General features: G+C 50.5%; 1 protein-coding gene across 3 annotated transcripts in view; it reads right to left on the reverse strand.

Moving 5' to 3' along the window:
* The window catches only part of SHISAL1 (shisa like 1), a 98,453-nt gene that overhangs the window by 14,746 nt on the left and 65,922 nt on the right, over nt 1-17,785 (reverse strand). Inside the window, exon 5 of one of the 3 annotated variants that reach the window (XM_060023998.1) lies at nt 2,216-3,882. The exons of 1 other annotated variant lie outside the window; for it this stretch is intronic. In XM_060023998.1, coding sequence (XP_059879981.1) covers nt 3,840-3,882 — 43 coding nt within the window. In that variant the 3' untranslated portion in view covers nt 2,216-3,839. Of the gene's footprint in view, nt 1-2,215; nt 3,883-8,049; nt 8,178-17,785 lie in introns of those variants that run through there. One more of the 3 variants, XM_060024000.1, reaches the window with a different exon arrangement.

A 17,785-nucleotide genomic window follows, 5' to 3' on the forward strand; every position in this document is an offset into this window, starting at 1 on the left:
TCTAGCTTTTCTCAGGGTGGGGCTGGGGTGGGCGGGGTAGTCTGAAGACCTGATCTGCCATCACTGGGGGTGCATGTTGGAGCGCGCCTTTCAGACGGGTGAAACGAAGACATATTCGAACACTGGTGGTAATGACCTACCAGAGGGGGATATCCGGGATGCAGGACTGAGGGGGATGTTGTCATAGGCAACGGGGGATGGAATCTTTTTTTTTTTTTAAACGAGTATAGTTGCTTTACGATGTTTTGTTAGTTTCTGCTGTACAGCAAAGTAAATCAGCTATACATATACATATATTCCCTCTTTTCTGGATTTCTTTCTCATTTAGGTCACCACAGAGCATTGAGTAGAGTTCCTTGTGCTATACAGTAGGTTCTCATTAGTTATCTATTTTATATGTAGTAGTGTAAATATGTCCATCCCAATCTCCCAATTCATCCCACGCCCCCCTTTCCCCCTTGGTATCCATATGTTTGTTCTCTACGTCTGTGTCTCTATTTCTCCTTCGCAAATAAGTTCATGTATACCATTTTTCTACATGATTCCACATATATGCATTCATATACGCTATCCTGAGATATGAGCCACTGCAGATAGGATGCTTCGTTTTGTGGTCGCTTCCTTGCCTGTGTGGAGTGAAGACGGTAATCCCGGCAGGACCCCTTGGCCTGGTCACGGTGTGGAGGCAGGTGGCCCCTGCTTTCTGCAGACCTTTCTCTCTGGGGGGAACTAGTGCTTGTCCAGTGAGAGCCATGGGCTGTGCTTTCTTCCTGTGAAAGCTCCAGTTGGCTGTATCCCGTGGCTCAGGAGCTGAGGAGGGGAGGAAGGATGTAAATGGAAGCTGTGGAGGTCCTTGAACAAGCAGGGTGGGAGCAAGCCATGCTCAGCTCATCCGCCGCCGCTGACGGCCACCAGCTTATGAAGTCCTGCCCAGAAGTGCATCCTTTCCATGCTCAGATGCTGCTGTTCCACGGGTGGTGTCTCTCCTTTGCCCCCAGCCTGCCCATGGCTCCCCACTGCCCATACACTCAAGTCTGAGACATTCGGCTGGGTGCCCAAGACCCTGAAGCGTCTGGAGCCCTTCTCACGTTGTCACCCCTGCCAGCTGGGGCCAGAAATGACCCTGCTCTAGGGTAAGGGACAACTGGGAGAGAGAAGGCAGCTTTCTAGCACAATCTTCACTCAGAAGGTTATTCTGTCCGCTCCCCAGTGCCAAGGCAGGGAGGTGTGTAAGTGTGTGTATGTGTGTGTGTGCATGTGGCTGTGTCCTGGCCCGGTCCTCCTTGCCTGGAAACAGGGGCATGGAAGACCTCCACGGGGCTCTCCAAAAAGCCTCAACGTGACCCAAGAACGTGCCCGCAACACAGCAGTGATGTCAACCCTGGCCTCTTCCCGGTCCTTTTCCTCTGCCCCAGCCACGAGGCTGGTGGTGTTGGCGGGGAGGAGGGTGTGTGCTGAGAGTCTGCGCCATCCCATGGGACTCAAGTCCATTGGGGTGGCAGGAAGAGTTGACTAGCACTTAAGACAGAAATTCTGAGCTGAGCTGGGCCCGGAGGGACACTGCTCTGGCCAAATTGGGAATGAGGTTGAGGAGGGGGCGGAGAGGCTCCAACGTGGCCCCCTTGGGCGACAGTTGTTGGAGGTGCAAAACCCGTATTTGCCCAATAAGTGTGTCTGTCCCTGCTGGAGCAGGGGGTCTGGTCTTCCTCCGTGGACCCACCGGCTGGAGGTGGACTCAGCCACTGGGGTCTGTCTTCTGAGCCAGGCCTGGAAACACACTGACCCGCAGAGCTGCTCTCACGCTGCACCAGCCTCGGGCGCAGGGGAAGGGGGTGGTGCTGGGGGTGGGGGTTGCGAGGGGATGGCGCTGCATCCCCAGCAATCGTCGCTGATGGCCCGCGGCTTGCAGCCCCTCCTGCCGCCCTCCAGTGCCCCTTTGGAGGCTCTGTCTCCTTTCCGACCTCAATCTTGCCCTCTGGGAGGTGGTGTCCATCAGGCCTCCCCATCTGCCCTTGGGCTGGACCCTCTAAGGCTTCCCGGAGGGACCCATGTGATTAGTTGCCCCTAACAGCACCCCAGCAGCTTCTTAGCTGAGACCCCATGCCCTGGCCGTCCACCCTCCCGACAGAGTGACCACGATTGTGAGCGCGGCTTCCCCCGAGCACATTTTTGAAACATTAAAGCAAATTTTAATACAGGGAAGAGTTGACGTGACACTCCTTTATTAAAACCTAAGGACATCTTTCTTTATAAAAACTACTGTGTATAAAGACAGAAGCAGTGCAACAGCGGTCCGTGTAAAACACATCATCATTATTATTATTACATTATATTCTTATTAGGAATATTATTGGTTTTTGGTTTTCCCGGTTATCAGCTCTCAGAGAGACCCCACGCCTGCTCACGTGAAGTAGGGGTTTACAGGAAAGAGACAAGTCTGTCCCATGGTGTCTGCGCCCTTGTCCGGCTGATCCTGGGGAGGACACGCCGACCTTGGGTGGGGGGGGTGGTCCTACCTTGTCAGGGTGACAAAGCCCCCCACTCTCGCAGTCCCCACTTAGTTATTGCCCATTACCCAGACCCTGACTGTTTGGTTATTTGACAGTGACGTATCCCACTAGCTTTAACCTAGAAGATGGGGAAGAGACAGGAAGGAACCGAGGTGAGAACTTGAGGTGAGTTTTCAAGAAGAGATTCTCTTGGGGACACCAGTTTGGCTCTGGTTGTGACCACACTGGATGCCCACAGAGGCCGTGTAATCTGTAAGTTTTGGTCATGTGCACGGTGACCCTTCCTGGGGTTCGCTGACTTTGATGGGATCCTGCACATTTCGGAGAGCAGTTTAGGGCAATTCACAGGGCGCCTTACTGCACCATCCCTGGGGTCACTGTTCACAGCACAGTCTATAGAAACGGTGCCCCCTGGAGGTGGGCACTGCAGCAGCCCTGAATTTCAGTCCGTCAAGGGCAAACAGGTCAGGGCTTTGACGTGAAGATAGGAGTTTTAGGTAGAGTGTAACTAATAGTCAAAGCTGCTCACTCATCAAGCATCTACCTAGCACCAACTGTCTGGCAACATCTTGGACTGAAAAGATGCTGGGGGTGGGGAGAGGGGGGAGACAATGCCACCTCCAAGGTCACTTATTCTCTTTATGAATTTGAACATTCCTAACCGTTAGGCACAACAAGTCATTTCACAGGTGATCCCAGCCTCTCCCTCAGACACTGCATGTTCCCTGACATCTCCGTCTACAGCAGGAATAGCTCCCAGAGGGGCACTGGGTAAATATTTGTTGAATAGATGAATGAATGCATGCATGACCAAATGGAATTTCTAGAATCTTCTACCTCACCTGACTGCTCAACTCAACATTCAAGTTTTCAGGCCACGGGCTCCAAAGCTGCATGCATTCACTTAATCACCATCTGGTGCTGCATTTGTGCTGTAAGGAGGGGCTGGGGAGCCTGGCGTGGCATCGGTCAGACGGAGGGTGTGCTGTGTTTGTTTTCTGGAGGGGACAGGACATCACCCCAGCCTGGTGGTGAGTTCTGGGGCTGCAGGTGGCAGTGACCAGAGTGTCACCCACTCACTGGGTGGGTGGCTGCCCCGCTGACCTTGCAGATGGCCAGTGGGGACAGGTAGACACTGTCTATGCTCGCCAGGTGAGCGGTAAGATAAGAATCCCCCAAGGTTGCCGCAGAGAGGGGGCCACCCAGACGTGTCTGCAGTGACGTGGCTGCCCCTCCACATGGACAAGAAATGCCCCCAGCAACTCCTCTCGGGGCTATCATGTCAACTTGGACCGCTGCGGAATCTGTAAATTCACCTCTGAGGGCCACCTAAGGCATGGCTCCTGCCGTCGGTGGGGACCAATCAGCAAAGCTGAAAAAATGAAAATAAATCAATCAACAATTTTCAAAAAGTCTGTGACTCTGGGAAACTAATCTTCTTTTATGGCACGACCTCTAGGAGACACAGTAAATGGGGTGTCAGAGGAGCCAGGAGCCAGGGCCTGGGCAGGGACCGTGGTCCGGAGGGACAGCAGAGGGCTGGGACACCGGCCTGGTGCGGACAGGGGTCTGGGGGTCTGCTGGGCGCGTGGGAGATGGTGCCAGGCTCGATGTGACGGGATGGCCTAAAGGGAGCTTTTGATCTGACGGTGAGCTGAGAAGCATCTCTTGGTAGAAGAAGCCTGTTAACCCCCATTCCTGGCTGTGTTTCCCCTGATTCCCCCAAGCCCTCCTTTCTAGCCCTGGGGATGAATTTGCCGGAAGGGTTTTTTGGATGAAGAGGAGAAAGGCCCCCACTCCAGGAATGCTAGCTGCCTACCTGCTCTTTCTCTAAAGCATCAGAGACGGGCTCATCAGAGAGACGGGATCTACCTGCAGAATCACACGTGTGCATGTGTGTGTGTGCGTGTGCGTGTGCTTTCAGTTAAGGCCTGTTTCCTATAGGTCCCGGTCAGCATCAGACGTCGGGCTGGCAGCTGGCGGCCCCAGGCCCTTCTGAGCTAGTGGGCTGCTCCTTGAGGTGCAGGGGGATCTCAGAGGTTCAGGTGCGGGCAGAGAGGCCCATGGGTGCTACCAGGTATTGGTTCTGCGTAGAGATTCCAAAACGCACAATTACACTATACACAGATGAGAAGGAAAGCATAAAACTGCTCGTTATAACACACAGTTCCCAGTGGGAAAAAGTCCTTACAAATACAGGGAGTCAAAGACAAGCTCCTCAGCGGGTATATTGCCATCTTCTCTCTCTTCTTTTTGTTTTGCTTTTCGTAGTATTATTATTGTGATTTTTACAAATTATGTGGTTATAGCCAGAAGCTCACAGTAAAAAGTAAAACTAGGCAGCTCGAAAAATCAGGTTAGGGAGTCACTAAAAAACACTAACTCTGTAAATCTCTACTTGAACCTGTCTCTACCCTGCATCTTATTCTCAGGGACACTACTCATTGGCGCGTCTGCCTGCCATGGTAGGATGGGGCAGGTTTTTGTCAGGATGGCCCGTGTCCCAGGGGCTTTGAGGAGCCCTTGACATTAAGAGGGAATGAACCGCACACGTGTGCCTTTCAGATGGGCGTTCACACCCACGCACACTGCCCTCTCCCCTCAGCCACTCCGTCCCACGCCAACACCCCACACACTTGACAGGTGAGGCTCAGAGAGGTGAAGCGATTTGCCCAATACCACCCAGCGGGGAAGGGGCAGCGAGTGGGTCCCTGCACTCCACCCCCTGCGTCCCAGGCTGCCCTGTGTCCGTTTGCTAAGTCTGTGGTGTCTGTTTCACGATGAGGGGCCGCCTGCACACCACAGAGGGTTCTGATCCCCAGCCCGGCTGCAACGGTAAACCTCCACGGGGTCATCATTTGCTCCTGGAAAGACCTCTGGTGGAGTCGGGAGCAGCGCCTGGCAAGTTCTCAAGCCCAGGGATGCAGATCAGGGGAACCCTAGCCCTTGCTGGTCTCTGTGACAGTGACCTCTGGCTCTAGTGCTCGGGGCAGAGAGGCAAGGCCAGCTCCTTCTTGGCAGGGGAAGCGTCTCCGTATGAACAGCCGCACGAGCAGCCCCAGAACCGCAGGAAGCCAGAGAAGCAAGCCCCCTAAAAGTCCCTGCGGAGCTGACGTCAGCTCTGTGGACAGATGTTGCGGGCATCCAAGTTTTTGTGGAAGCCCCGCCTTAAGTGGGAAGGGCTTCGACAGCCCTTTCTTTTAGTCAAGGCAGAGAAGGCACAGAACTTGCCTGGGGTCACACTGCTCTCAGCGCAGACACTGCTCTCAGTGTCTGTGCCCACACCGCTCTCCCCAAGGCTCAGGTCTCTCTGATTCTCGAGGCCATGCACTTGGGATGCAGGTGTTTGCTGACCCAGCTGGGCTGAATGACTGCTGAGCTCCCCTCCATGGCGACTACTGCTCCGCATGGACAAGGCCCAGGGGCAGGTCCTGGCGTGTCTCAGCGTCCAGGGTAAAGGAAGCCACGCCTATCCCTAATCAAGACCCCAAGCGGAGGTTCTCTGACATTGCCTCTGCCAAAGCTGTACACCCGGGCCCTGGCGGCACTGTCTGGAGAAGGTGGGACTCAAGCCACAGGTCTGGGTCTTCCTTAGCTTGCCTGTGTGACCTTGGGCAAGCCACCTGACCCATCTGAGGCTCAGCACTGTAGGCCACAAAATGGGGAGAGTCCCTTCTTTATGGGCTTTGAGAGGACGAAAAGCCAGGCTGGATGGAAAACGCTTGACACCCTGGAAACTTCTTTCTGCTTTATCGAAGGACAGGTGTTATGTTTTTCCAGGCTAAGGTGACTCACAGCGGACCACGGCATCTGGGCTCTCACCCACCTCTCTTTCCACCCTTCCTCTGTGTCCCAGCCAACCTGGATTTCTTTTGGTTCCTTGAAAGCATCAAGCTAGTTGCTGCCTCAGGGCCTTTGCACTAGCTGTTCCTTCTGCCTGGAATATCTTTAATGTCCATGGCTGGCTCTTGCTTATCATTCAGAGCTGGGCTTAGCCCGCTCAGAAAGCCCTTCCCAGACCACCCAAGCTCAAGAGGACCCCCATGAACATTGTTTTGACCAAATTCTCGGCTTAGGGCTCACTGCTATTGCTACCTTCCTTATTCACTGCTTATTTCTCCCCTGTCCTCTCCCCCAGCTAGGACACCAGCACCACGAGCAGGGGCCTGCCTGCTCACTGCCACGTCTGATGGGCAGAGGGTCTGTGGAAGACACTGGGTCCTGCTAGGTGAGGGTACGTGAGCAGAGGAGCCGGGCCCACCCAGCTGGGCACTGGGGGAGATTTTGGCTTCACTAACACTAGGGGAATGAGGGTGTCTACACTGCCACCCTGGCCCTCGGGGATTTATGTGATCGTTTCCTAGGTCAGGCCCTTCCGTGTGTGTGCCCCCGGGCTGGCGGGGTGGGTGGTGGCAGTGGTGAGCTCTGTGGACAGATGTTACGGGCATCCAAGTTTTTGTGGAAGTCCCTCCTTAAATGGGAAGGGCTTCTAGAACCTTCCCCTCTGCATTTCCACAGTGCTCATCACTCTGTCCAGCAAAGATCTGTGTGTCTGTCTCTCCCACCAGATGCGGCTCCCACAGGGCAGGGACGAGGCCAGCCTGACTCATCTCCCTTCCCGATCGCTGCCCAGCAGAGGGCTGGCAGACAGTAGGTGCTTAACCAGAATGTGCTGTGTGTAGGAGGGTCCTGGGGAAGCGACGGTGGAGAGCTTGGGTGATGGCCCATCCACTGAGAAGCCATTGGGGGGATGCTCCAGGGACTGTGTTGGGGGTACCCTGGGCTGGGGAGCTTGGACTTTGGGTTCTTATACCTCTGAGGTCAAACCGAGGACTGGTCTCCTCCCGGCTGTGAGACATGGGCCATTTCCGCAGGGAGTTCATCCCACCCACCTCCCAGGTGATGAGAGAGGGCGTACGTGAAGATAATCTAATGCCTGCCCCGAGGATGGCCTGAGACGTGTCTCTCATTATCACTGTCATTATGGGAACAAATTCCATAAGAACGAAACCCCACCGGCATTTCGCATCCCCAACACCCCCTGAGACACAGTGTGGCTGTGCCCTGTGCTTGCCAGCTCCATCTGGCTCACAGCTGCAGCAAGAAGCTGGAGCCCGGACGCTGGGCCAGACCCCCAGCACAAGGTGACTCAGGCCCATCAGAGAACTTGGGGGGACCCCAATAAAACCAATCAAACAAACAAAAAGGATACCCCTGATCACACGCACACGCACGCACACACACTCACGTTCAATATTCTGACACAGAGAGGCCCACAGGCCACTACTGGAGGGAGCAGAGGCAAGGGAATCACGCACGGGTACGACACATGGCCTGAATCCTCCCGGCTTCGCTTGGCCGGAGCAGCTGTGTCGGTCATCCTGAGTCCACCATGGCGCCATCTCTCAGAAACCACTGGCCCAAAATGGGACTATTGCTTGCGGACGGGTGGCTCAGAAGCCCCCCCCCGCACCCGGCCCCCACCCCTGAGTTTGCTCGTAGTGTTAGAAGTCCGAGGAAGGGTTCGGGCACAGGTGGCGTTTTCTCCTCTGCCACCACCGCGGCCGTCTTGGCTCTCCCTGGCGTCTTGAAGTGGTACTTCTCGGAGGCTGAGCCAGGTGCTTTGGGTCTCACCTCCCCCATCCTGAGGCATGGCAAAAGGGTTTTCTAGGGAAGCAGAAAGGAACAAAGTATCACATGGTGTCTCCTCCATGGTGATGCACTGGGGACATTTCTCTCTGGCCTCAGTTCCAGGAGAACCCAGGTTTTTCTCTGAGCACATGACATGTTTTTGTCTTCTAGTTATTGAGACCTGTTTGACTTTAAAGCTGGAAGCAAGACAAGCAGGTCTGCTATCACTATGGTTTCATACAGCACTAGTGTCCCTGGCCCAAGCAATAAGACAAGAAAAGAGCATAGAGTGTCAGGAGTGGGCTAGAAGAACCCTAATTACCATTATTGGCAGATCACGTACATAGAAAACCCAAGAGAATCAACAGGCTAATTATTAGAACAGAGAGGGCAGATACAAAGATACAATTTTCAATCTGTAAGACAAAACCAGATCAACTTATAAAACCTATTACTCAGTCATAAAAAGAAACGAAATTGAGCTATTTGTAATGAGGTGGATAGACCTAGAGTCTGCCATACAGAGTGAAGTAAGTCAGAAAGAGAAAGACAAATACCGTATGCTAACACATATATATGGAATTTAAGGAAAAAAATGTCATGAAGAACCTAGGGAGAAGACAGGAATAAAGACACAGACCTACTGGAGAACAGACTTGAGGATATTGGGAGTGGGAAGGGTGAGCTGTGACAGGGTGAGAGAGAGGCATGAACATATATACACTACCAAACGTAAGGTAGATAGCTAGTGGGAAGCAGCCGCATAGCACAGGAAGATCAGCTCGGTGCTTTGTGACCACCTGGAGGGGTGGGATAGGGAGGGTGGAGGGAGGGAGACGCAAGAGGGAGGAGATATGGGGATATATGTATATGTATAACTGATTCACTTTGTTATAAAGCAGAAACTAATACACCATTGTAAAGAAATTATACCCCAATAAAGATGTTAAAAAAAAAACTTATAAAACCAACAGTGTTTTTTTACCTCAACGGTTACCAGGGTGATTATATGTCTTAGCTTAGGATAGTCCCAGTTAATACTTATTGTTCTGACAAAATTTTTAATATTGTTCCCTTTTCAGCCTCAAAAGTATTCTACTTTGGATGATAAACCAGATGGTCACCCTTGTTATAACAAACTAGAAAATATTAAGAACAGATACAGATAACACTCATAATAATAAAAAGAACCATTGTAAACCTTGGTGGTACACCACTGGATAGGACCATATTGTACAAAGCCATGGAGAGGAAACCAGGACACCCAGGGCACATGGACAGGTCACGAGATCACTGGGATAAGGTCAAGAGTGTAAACGCCAGCCCACGGGGCACTTACAGCTTTGATTGGCAGAGTTGAGTTGCCTTTGTTCTTTCTCCTCTTGAGATCACCTCCAAACAAGGATAATGAGGAACAGAAATACAAACTCCATCTCTGGCAGACACAGTGAATCCCCTGTCCTATAGCCATTTAGAGGGGTAATTACCCAGTCACAAATATTCACCTTCCCATACTCCCTTGCAGACCGGAGTGGTCACATACCCACTCTGGCCAATGCTATGCAAGTGGAAGTCTACTGGGAAGGGGACATGGATCCAGAGGAAGAGTATGAGAACAAAGGACCTTCACTAATGTGGCTGGAGTGGGAAGCAGGGAGAAACCTGGTTCTGGTGGCAGCCCCAGATTGTCCACCTCCACACCACTGTAGTTGGGTTTCTGCAACTTGTATCTGATTACAGCTACTAACAGATAAGCCATCTTCCACCAGACTCCAGTGTGTTCCAGGGGCAAGGGGGGAAGATGATGGAGGAGTTAAGCCAACAAAGTCCATCTTTCCAGAGGGCTTGATACTCCAATGGCAGAGTCAACACCCCATCTGCATCACTGGGCTCTGGGTGACAGATTCTGTGGTCCCCCATTACCTGCTTTATCATTCTCCATCCAGTACACCAAATATTTTACTTACTGGTCTAGCATTTTTTTTTTTTTTTTTTTTTTTTGCGGTAGGCGGGCCTCTCACTGCTGCGGCCTCTCCCGTTGCGGAGCACAGGCTCCAGACGCGCAGGCTCAGCGGCCATGGCTCATGGGCCCAGCTGCTCCGTGGCATGTGGGATCTTCCCGGACCGGGGCACGAACCCGTGTCCCCTGCATCGGCAGGCGGACTCTCAACCACTGCACCACCAGGGAGGCCCTGGTCTAGCTTATTGTTTGTCTCTCCCAACTAGAAAATTAGCTACATGAGGGTCACGGTATTTGTGTGTTGTGTTCATTTTTGCATTGCAGGGTCTGGAGCAGTAACTGGTACACATAATAAGTCTTTGTTGAATGAATGAATGAAGCAAGAATTGAAAGCCCAGATGAACCCGATTTTAAGTATAAAGTCAACAGAAAAACTTCTAAAAACACATTTTTGAATTATAGCTCCCATGAGCCCTTCTTGCATAAATTAACAGAGGATACAAAGAGGATAATAAAGGATAACATCCTATACCTTAGGATAACGAAGGGTAAATAGAGCAACTCTGGCAAGAGTACTAGCAATGAGAATCTATTTAACTGTAGGTCTATGTCTGAAACTAATGTATTGTGACTGTTACAGAAAAGAACAAAAAAGGAAACAGAGAACCAATATAAACTATAGTAGGGAAGGTGGAGGTCAGAAAGAGGGAGGTAACATATGTAAACTATGTCTTATTTGCTTATAGTTGGGAGTCCAAAAGGATCAGTTAGAGATGGAAATAACATTAGAGGTACAAAGGTAAATGGAAAAATTAATATAATATAATCAACTAAAATCATTTGATGGAAGTGAGAGAACGGGAGGGAGAGTAGGTATGTTCTAATTTGCGCATCATTCATAGTAGGGAGAAAATAAACAGTGTCTAAAGAAATAGAGGATTAAGGATATCATATGACAGTATAATTATGAAGATAACTATGGGATGAAAAACACAGCTTTCCAAATTGTCAGAAGATATATAAACAAAAAAGAAAACAAAGAAAACAGAGGCCATATGGTGAACATTGACAACCCCCACAAAAACTATAAAAGCATAAAGCATGTCATAAACTATGATGACAGAACTAAGACTAAATGTAGCTGCCGTATTAGTAAATGTTGATGAGCCACGCACACTTGCTGAAAAAAAAAAAAGACTCAGAATGGTTTACAAGCAAAATCCACTGACGGTAGAATCATTCAGAATGGTTTCATATAATAAGATGAGTAGTTGATGGAAAAGTTTTGGAGATGGACGGTAGTGAGGTTGTACAACAGTGAGAATGTACTTAATGCCACTGGATGGTACGGTGGTTAAAATGGTAAATTTTGTTATGTGTTTTGCCACAATTACACAAGAAAGAACGGGCAGAAACAAAACAAGTGCAAACCAAGAGAAAGCAGGGGTCTTGATCTGAATGTTAGACAGAGCTGAAGTCAGGGCAAGAAATAGAGAATGAGAAAAAGACGGCATTGTGTGGGGATCAAGGATGAGAGTCACCATGAGGACTTAAAGTAATGAGTGTCTTTGCACCAAATAACATAGCCTCAACGTTCATAGAGCAAGAAATCTGAAAATGTAGGAAGAAAAAGACAGAGTATGTTAATATTGGTGCATTTTAATTCACCTCTCTCAGTCCCTCACAGATTAAGTTGACAAAAACATAAATAAGGTATAGAGAGCCAAATAACCTAATTAATAACATAGTATGTGTGTTTTTTTTTAATTTATTTATTTATTTATTTTTGGCTGCATTGGGTCTTCATTGCTGTGCATGGGCTTTCTCTAGTTGTGGCGAGCAGAGGCTACTCTTCATTGCAGTGCGTGGGCTTCTCATTGCGGTGGCTTCTCTTTGTTGTGGAGCATGGGCTCTAGGTACATGGGCTTCAGTAGTTGTGGCACGCGGGCTCAGTAGTTGTGGCTTGTGGGCTCTAGAGTGCAGGCCCAGTAGTTGTGGCGCATGGGCTTAGTTGCTCTGTGGCATGTGGGATCTTCCCGGACCAGGGCTTGAACCTGTGTCCTCTGCATTGGCAGGCAGATTCTTAACCACTGCACCACCAGGGAAGCCCTATGTGTGTGTATTAAACAGAATCTTCCTTCTGTTCAAATGCTCTTGAAAATGCACACACAAAAAGCAATTATCAGGCCACAAAGAAATTAAATTCCAAAAAGTAGATGTAAGGCAACATTCTCTGATCACAATACACTAGAATTTGAAAATGTTAATAACAAAACCACAAAACAAAACCCAAGAAGTTTTAAAATGCTTTAAAATAACCCTTGTGTCAAAGATAGAGCAAAAAATCAAAGTTGCAGAATATCTAGACAATAACGAAAATAAAAAGATTACATTTCAGAACTTGTGAGATGCAGCCAAGGCAATACTCAGAGGAAAATTTATAGCTTTAAATATTTATATTAATAAATAAGAGAACATGAATTAGCTATCCAGCTCAAAAATTAGAAAAAAAGGCAAAATACCGAAGGAAGGCATAGGAAAGCACTTGATAAATTAAAACTGAGATGAAGTTAAACACATAAAAGGAAGAAATGAATAAATAAATACAATTTCTTACTCTTTTTGAAAAACAGGACACATTAACTGTTGGTGACTTTAATAAAGCAGAAGGAGAAAGTGACCACTTAGAAGTTATCTGTACTTTTCCTTTCCAATTCCGCTTCTCCACTATCTCTTAACCCCTCTAGATAGGCTTTTGACCCAACTATTCTGCAGGGTTTACCCTTGTTAAGGTCACCAAAGACCTCCATGTTGCTAAATCCAGTGGTCAATTCTCGGTCCTCCTTTTACTTGTCCCCTTGGCAGCACTGACACAGGTGATCACTTCTCCTGCTTCCAGGACACTCCAGGCCCCTCTCTTGGTTCTCCTCCTAATTTTCATGCTGCTTCTTCTCAGGCTCCCCCGTGGGTCCCTCCCCATCTTCTCGGTCTCCTCTTCTCCTTTCCATCTCTACTCACTCCTGAGGAAATCATCTCCTCCCAAGGAATTAACTACTCTACATACATTAATGTCTCTTTCAGCCTCAAGCTCACACCGTAGCTTCAAACTGTCTACTTGACATCACCAACTGTATAGTTAATAGACATCTCAAACTTAATATGCTCAAAACTAAAATCCTGATCCTCTGCCCCAAATCAGCTTTTCCCACAATTTTCCTGACTTCAGTAAATACAACTCCAACAGAGTCCCAGAGCATCTCTTTCTCTCATCCCCAAATCCAGTCCACTAGTAAATCCTTCAGATGTATCCATGAACCTTGCCCTCTGCCACCTCCATTGCTTCTACCATGGCCTCCTCGCTTATCAAGCTCTTCTGTCTACTCTCCATACAGCAGCCAGAGGGATCCTGTGAAAATCCATGTCATGTCATGTCCCTCCTCTGCTCAAAACCCTCACTGGCTCCCGTCTCACTCAGAGTAGAAGCCAAAGACCTTCCTCTCCATCCTCTCTGGTCACATCCCTTATCTTCTCTCTTTTGCTCACTCCACTCCAGCCACGATGGCTCATTTTACGTGTCAACTTGACTGCGCCGCAGGAGTGGTGCCTGGATATTTGATCATACGTGGTCCTGGGTGTGTCTGTGAGGGTGTTTCTGGATGAGATCCGTCTTTGAATCTGCGGACTGAGTCAAGTGGATCACCTACCCAAGGCAGGTAAGCCTTCTCCAATCCACTGAGGGCCTGGGTAGAAGAAACAGGCAGAGGAAGGGAGAATTCCCTCTCTGCCGTCCTGTCTTTGAGCTGGGTCATCAGTCTTTTCCTGCCTTCAGACTTGGATTTGGACTGGAATTTACACCATTGGCTCTCTTGGTTCTCAGGCCTTCAGACTTGGAGTGGTCCTGGGCCATCAGCCCTGCGAGATCTCCAGGTTGCCAAGTACAGGCTTGGGACTTCTCAGCCTCCAAATCTGCACGAGGCAATGCCTTGGAATGTCTCTTTATATATATAGCTGTCTCTGTGTAGGTTACACATATTTTATCTGTATTATATATAGACATATATTTATATATAGATATCTATCTATAATCTAGATTTATATATAGATATCTACATCTGTGTCTATACTATATCTATATCTGTATCGATATCTATCCTACTGGTTGTGTTTCTCCAAGAACTTAGACCAAGACAGCACCTGCACCAGCATGCTTCCCTCTCTTTTCCCAGATAAACACGTGTCTATTCCCTTTCGTCCTTCAAGTCACCTCTTACTGAGACCTTCTCTGACCACCTTATTGAAAGTTGGACTCCATCATCAACTCCCTCCCTGCTCTCATAGTGTTTTTCTCGTTAGCACTTATCGCCATCTAACAGTCCACATATTTTATTTGTTATTTGGCCGTGCCGCCCTGCATGTGGGATCTGAGCTCCCTGACCAGGGATGGAATCCACATCCACTGCAGTGGAAGCGCAGAGTCTTAACCGCTGGACCACCAGGGAATTCCACACGTATTTTAAATTGTCTGTAGCCTCTATATAAATGGGAGCTGGCCCACTACTCTACCCCCAGGACCAATAACGACACCTGGCACAGAGCTGGCGCTCAGGAAAGATGGGGGGAACACACAACCTACCCACTCAACCCTGTGCAGCAAAAATCAGAAACTTGGATGAGATGGGTGAATTTCCAAGACAATAGAAACCGCCCAGAGAATCCAGGAAAAGTGAATCTAAACAAAGCAATGCCAGAAAGAAACTGTCCAACGGCAAATCCAAAGTCTATAAAATAAGAGAAACGCAAATGAAAGCCATAATGAGAAGGCGTTCCAGAGCACAGCTCAAAGGAAGCTTCTACACTCCTCCACTCATCACGTCTGCAGAGATCAAAAGGTTGAGCGCACCACGTGTTTGCTGGGTTTGGGGGGGAAACCTCTGCTTTGTGCTGGTGGGAGGGACGTCAGGTCACTCCTGGAAGGCAGCTTGGCGCGCACCCAAGTTATAGATGCGCACGCCCTCTGACCCAGTAATTCCACTTAACCACTATCCTACAAATACGCTCACAAGGGCAAAATCCTTACAAGCTCATTTATTGCAGTAATGTGGGTAAAAGCGGAGGATTAGGATCAAAGAAATGTCCATCACTGGGGAACTGGTTCAGAAACAATGGCTCCCCACGCAGTGGAGACCAAAGCAGAATGATGCCTCTGGAAGCCGCTGCTGGTAGCATCTTCTGCCAGGCCTGGGCTGGGGGCTGAGACACAGACCTGGAAGGAGTGGGCCCAGCCCTCGAGTGCTCTGAGCTGGGGGGAGCCACACTGGGACCCTAAAACGAGAGCGACAGATCCGCACTGTGTCAGTGCTGAGTGGCTGGGGGCGTGGCTTGGATGGGGGCGGGGACCCAGGGAAAACTCATGTCAGGAAGTGGGGGAAGGCACACCAGGAGGAGGGGGCAGCCTGAGCCCAGGCCAGTCAGAGGGTCACAGCAGGTGACGCAGGATCTTCCTGGTGGGCTGAGGCTAGACAGGCAGCCACGGAGCACTTCAACTGCCAGGTGAAGGCCCTACACGAGATCCCAGGGCTCTGGGACGTAGACGTGGAAGATCCTTCCTAATCCCAAGAAAGGTCAGAGTTAGGGCTTCTGTGATGGGGTATCTCTTCTGGGCTGGGCACTGTCCAAGCACTTTCTTTTTTTTTTTTTTTTTTTTGCAGTAGGCCTCTTTTTTTGCGGGCCTCTCCCGCTGCGGAGCACAGGCTCCGGACGCACAGGCTCAGCGGCCATGGCCCACGGGCCCAGCCGCTCCGCGGCATGTGGGATCTTCCCAGACCGGGGCACGAACCCGTGTTCCCTGCATCGGCAGGCGGACTCTCAACCACTGCGCCACCAGGGAAGCCCCAGGCACTTTCTATGCCTAGTCTCACTTCGCTCTCCCAACAGCCGTAGCCCTATTTCCCCTATTTACAGGTGAGGAAACCGAGCCTCAGGAAGGTAGTGTGACTTGCGCAGAGTCACATATCTGGGTAGTGGTGGAGCCAGGAGTCCAGCCTGTGCTGCCGGCCACTGGGCCGCACTGCCACCCCTCAGGTGCCGGGTGGTGGCCTGGCTAGGCTGGCTGTGGGGGGGCCAGCTGAACAGCAGGCACCGCTGCCCTGGAGAGAGGATGCAGCGCTGGGACCCGGATGGGGCCCAGCAGGATAAGGAGGGTCTCCAGCTGGCTTCTGCAACCTAACTGGGGAGATAAGACAGAGCTCCTGGCAATTTGCATAACAATGGACGCTTCCAGAAGGCGGAGAATCTGTCACAGTAACTGCTCAGGATAAAAGCAGAGGCCTCACGAGGCACAGCATGGCTACATTGCCAGGTGAGCTGCAGATACTGTGCCCACGGCACTGATAAGAGCTCAGCCTGGATCTAGTGGGGACGATAAGCCGGGAGTGGGGACAGGAGCCTTCAGCTCAATTTCTATTGCGTCCTCACAGCAACCTGAGAGGTGGAGACGCTTTGACCACTCCTCACAAAGGGGCGAACAATGCGGGACCACCAGGGTGGTAGGAGGGCACTGCCACGGAGGGGAGAGCAGAGTCCCCCGGCACAGATGGTGGCCTCTTAGTGGCAGAAGGTGTGGTCATGGGGGGTGGCATGGAGGAGGTGTGCTCGGTAATGATGATAGAAAGTGAAACGCGAGCGTGGAGAAGATGCAACGTAAAACGACTACAGGGAGCTGCCCTACAAGCCCCCTGAAACAAAGGGCTAAGATGAGAAAGACTGGTGAGGTGGGGGAGGAACTCTCACCCACGACCTGGGGAGCGCACAATGGTTCACCTGCTTTGGGAAACTGGGGAGCTGTACCTGCTGAAGTTGAATATGCCTGTCCCCTGATGGTACACATACACCTGTGTGGGTAGAACCCAGGCCCCCAGAGAGGTCTCCATCCTCATCCCCAGAGGCTGTGAATGTGGCCTCACGTGGTGAAAGGGATTCTGCCGGTGTGAATGGGTCGAGGGCCTTGTGACGGGGAGACTGGTTACCGGGTGGGCCTGGGGTCATCACAAGGGTCCTTAAAGGAGGGGGGCAGGAGGGTCAGAGTCAGAGAAAGAGATGTGAGGATGGAAGCAGAGGTCGAAGTGATGCCATCGCAGGAAGGGCCCACACGCCATGGAACACAGGTCACCTCCAGAAACTGGCAAAGCCCAGGGAACAGATTCTCCCCGGAACCTCCAAGGAACCAGCTCTGCCAGCACCTGAATATTAGGGGTTCACAAGGCTCACGTTGAACTTCTGCCCATCAGCACTATAAGAGGATAATTTGTGCTGTTCTAAGCCACTGAGTTCGTGGTCACTGGTTGCAGCAGCCCCAGGACACTTGTACGACACCCAAGAGAAACGTGGTCACCCGTTCACCAGAGTACTTGGCTGTGAAGGTTCAGAGCAGCTTTACGGATAATAGAAACGACCCAAATGTCCTCAACAGGCAAAGGGATAAGCAGAGCGTGCTACATCTGTACGATGGAGTACTACACAGCACTGAAAAAGAACAGGCTCTTGATATGCCCAACAACACGGAGGAATTCACCTCATAGATGAAATGTTGCGTGAGAGACACTGACCCCAGGCCCCACACCAGCCAATGCCAGCCTAGGAACAGCCCACGGTTGTGCAAAACCACTCAGGGGCTGGATGTCAGAGG

The sequence above is a fragment of the Delphinus delphis genome, chromosome 11, assembly GCF_949987515.2.
Source record: "Delphinus delphis chromosome 11, mDelDel1.2, whole genome shotgun sequence".
NCBI classification, from domain to species: Eukaryota; Metazoa; Chordata; class Mammalia; order Artiodactyla; family Delphinidae; genus Delphinus; species Delphinus delphis.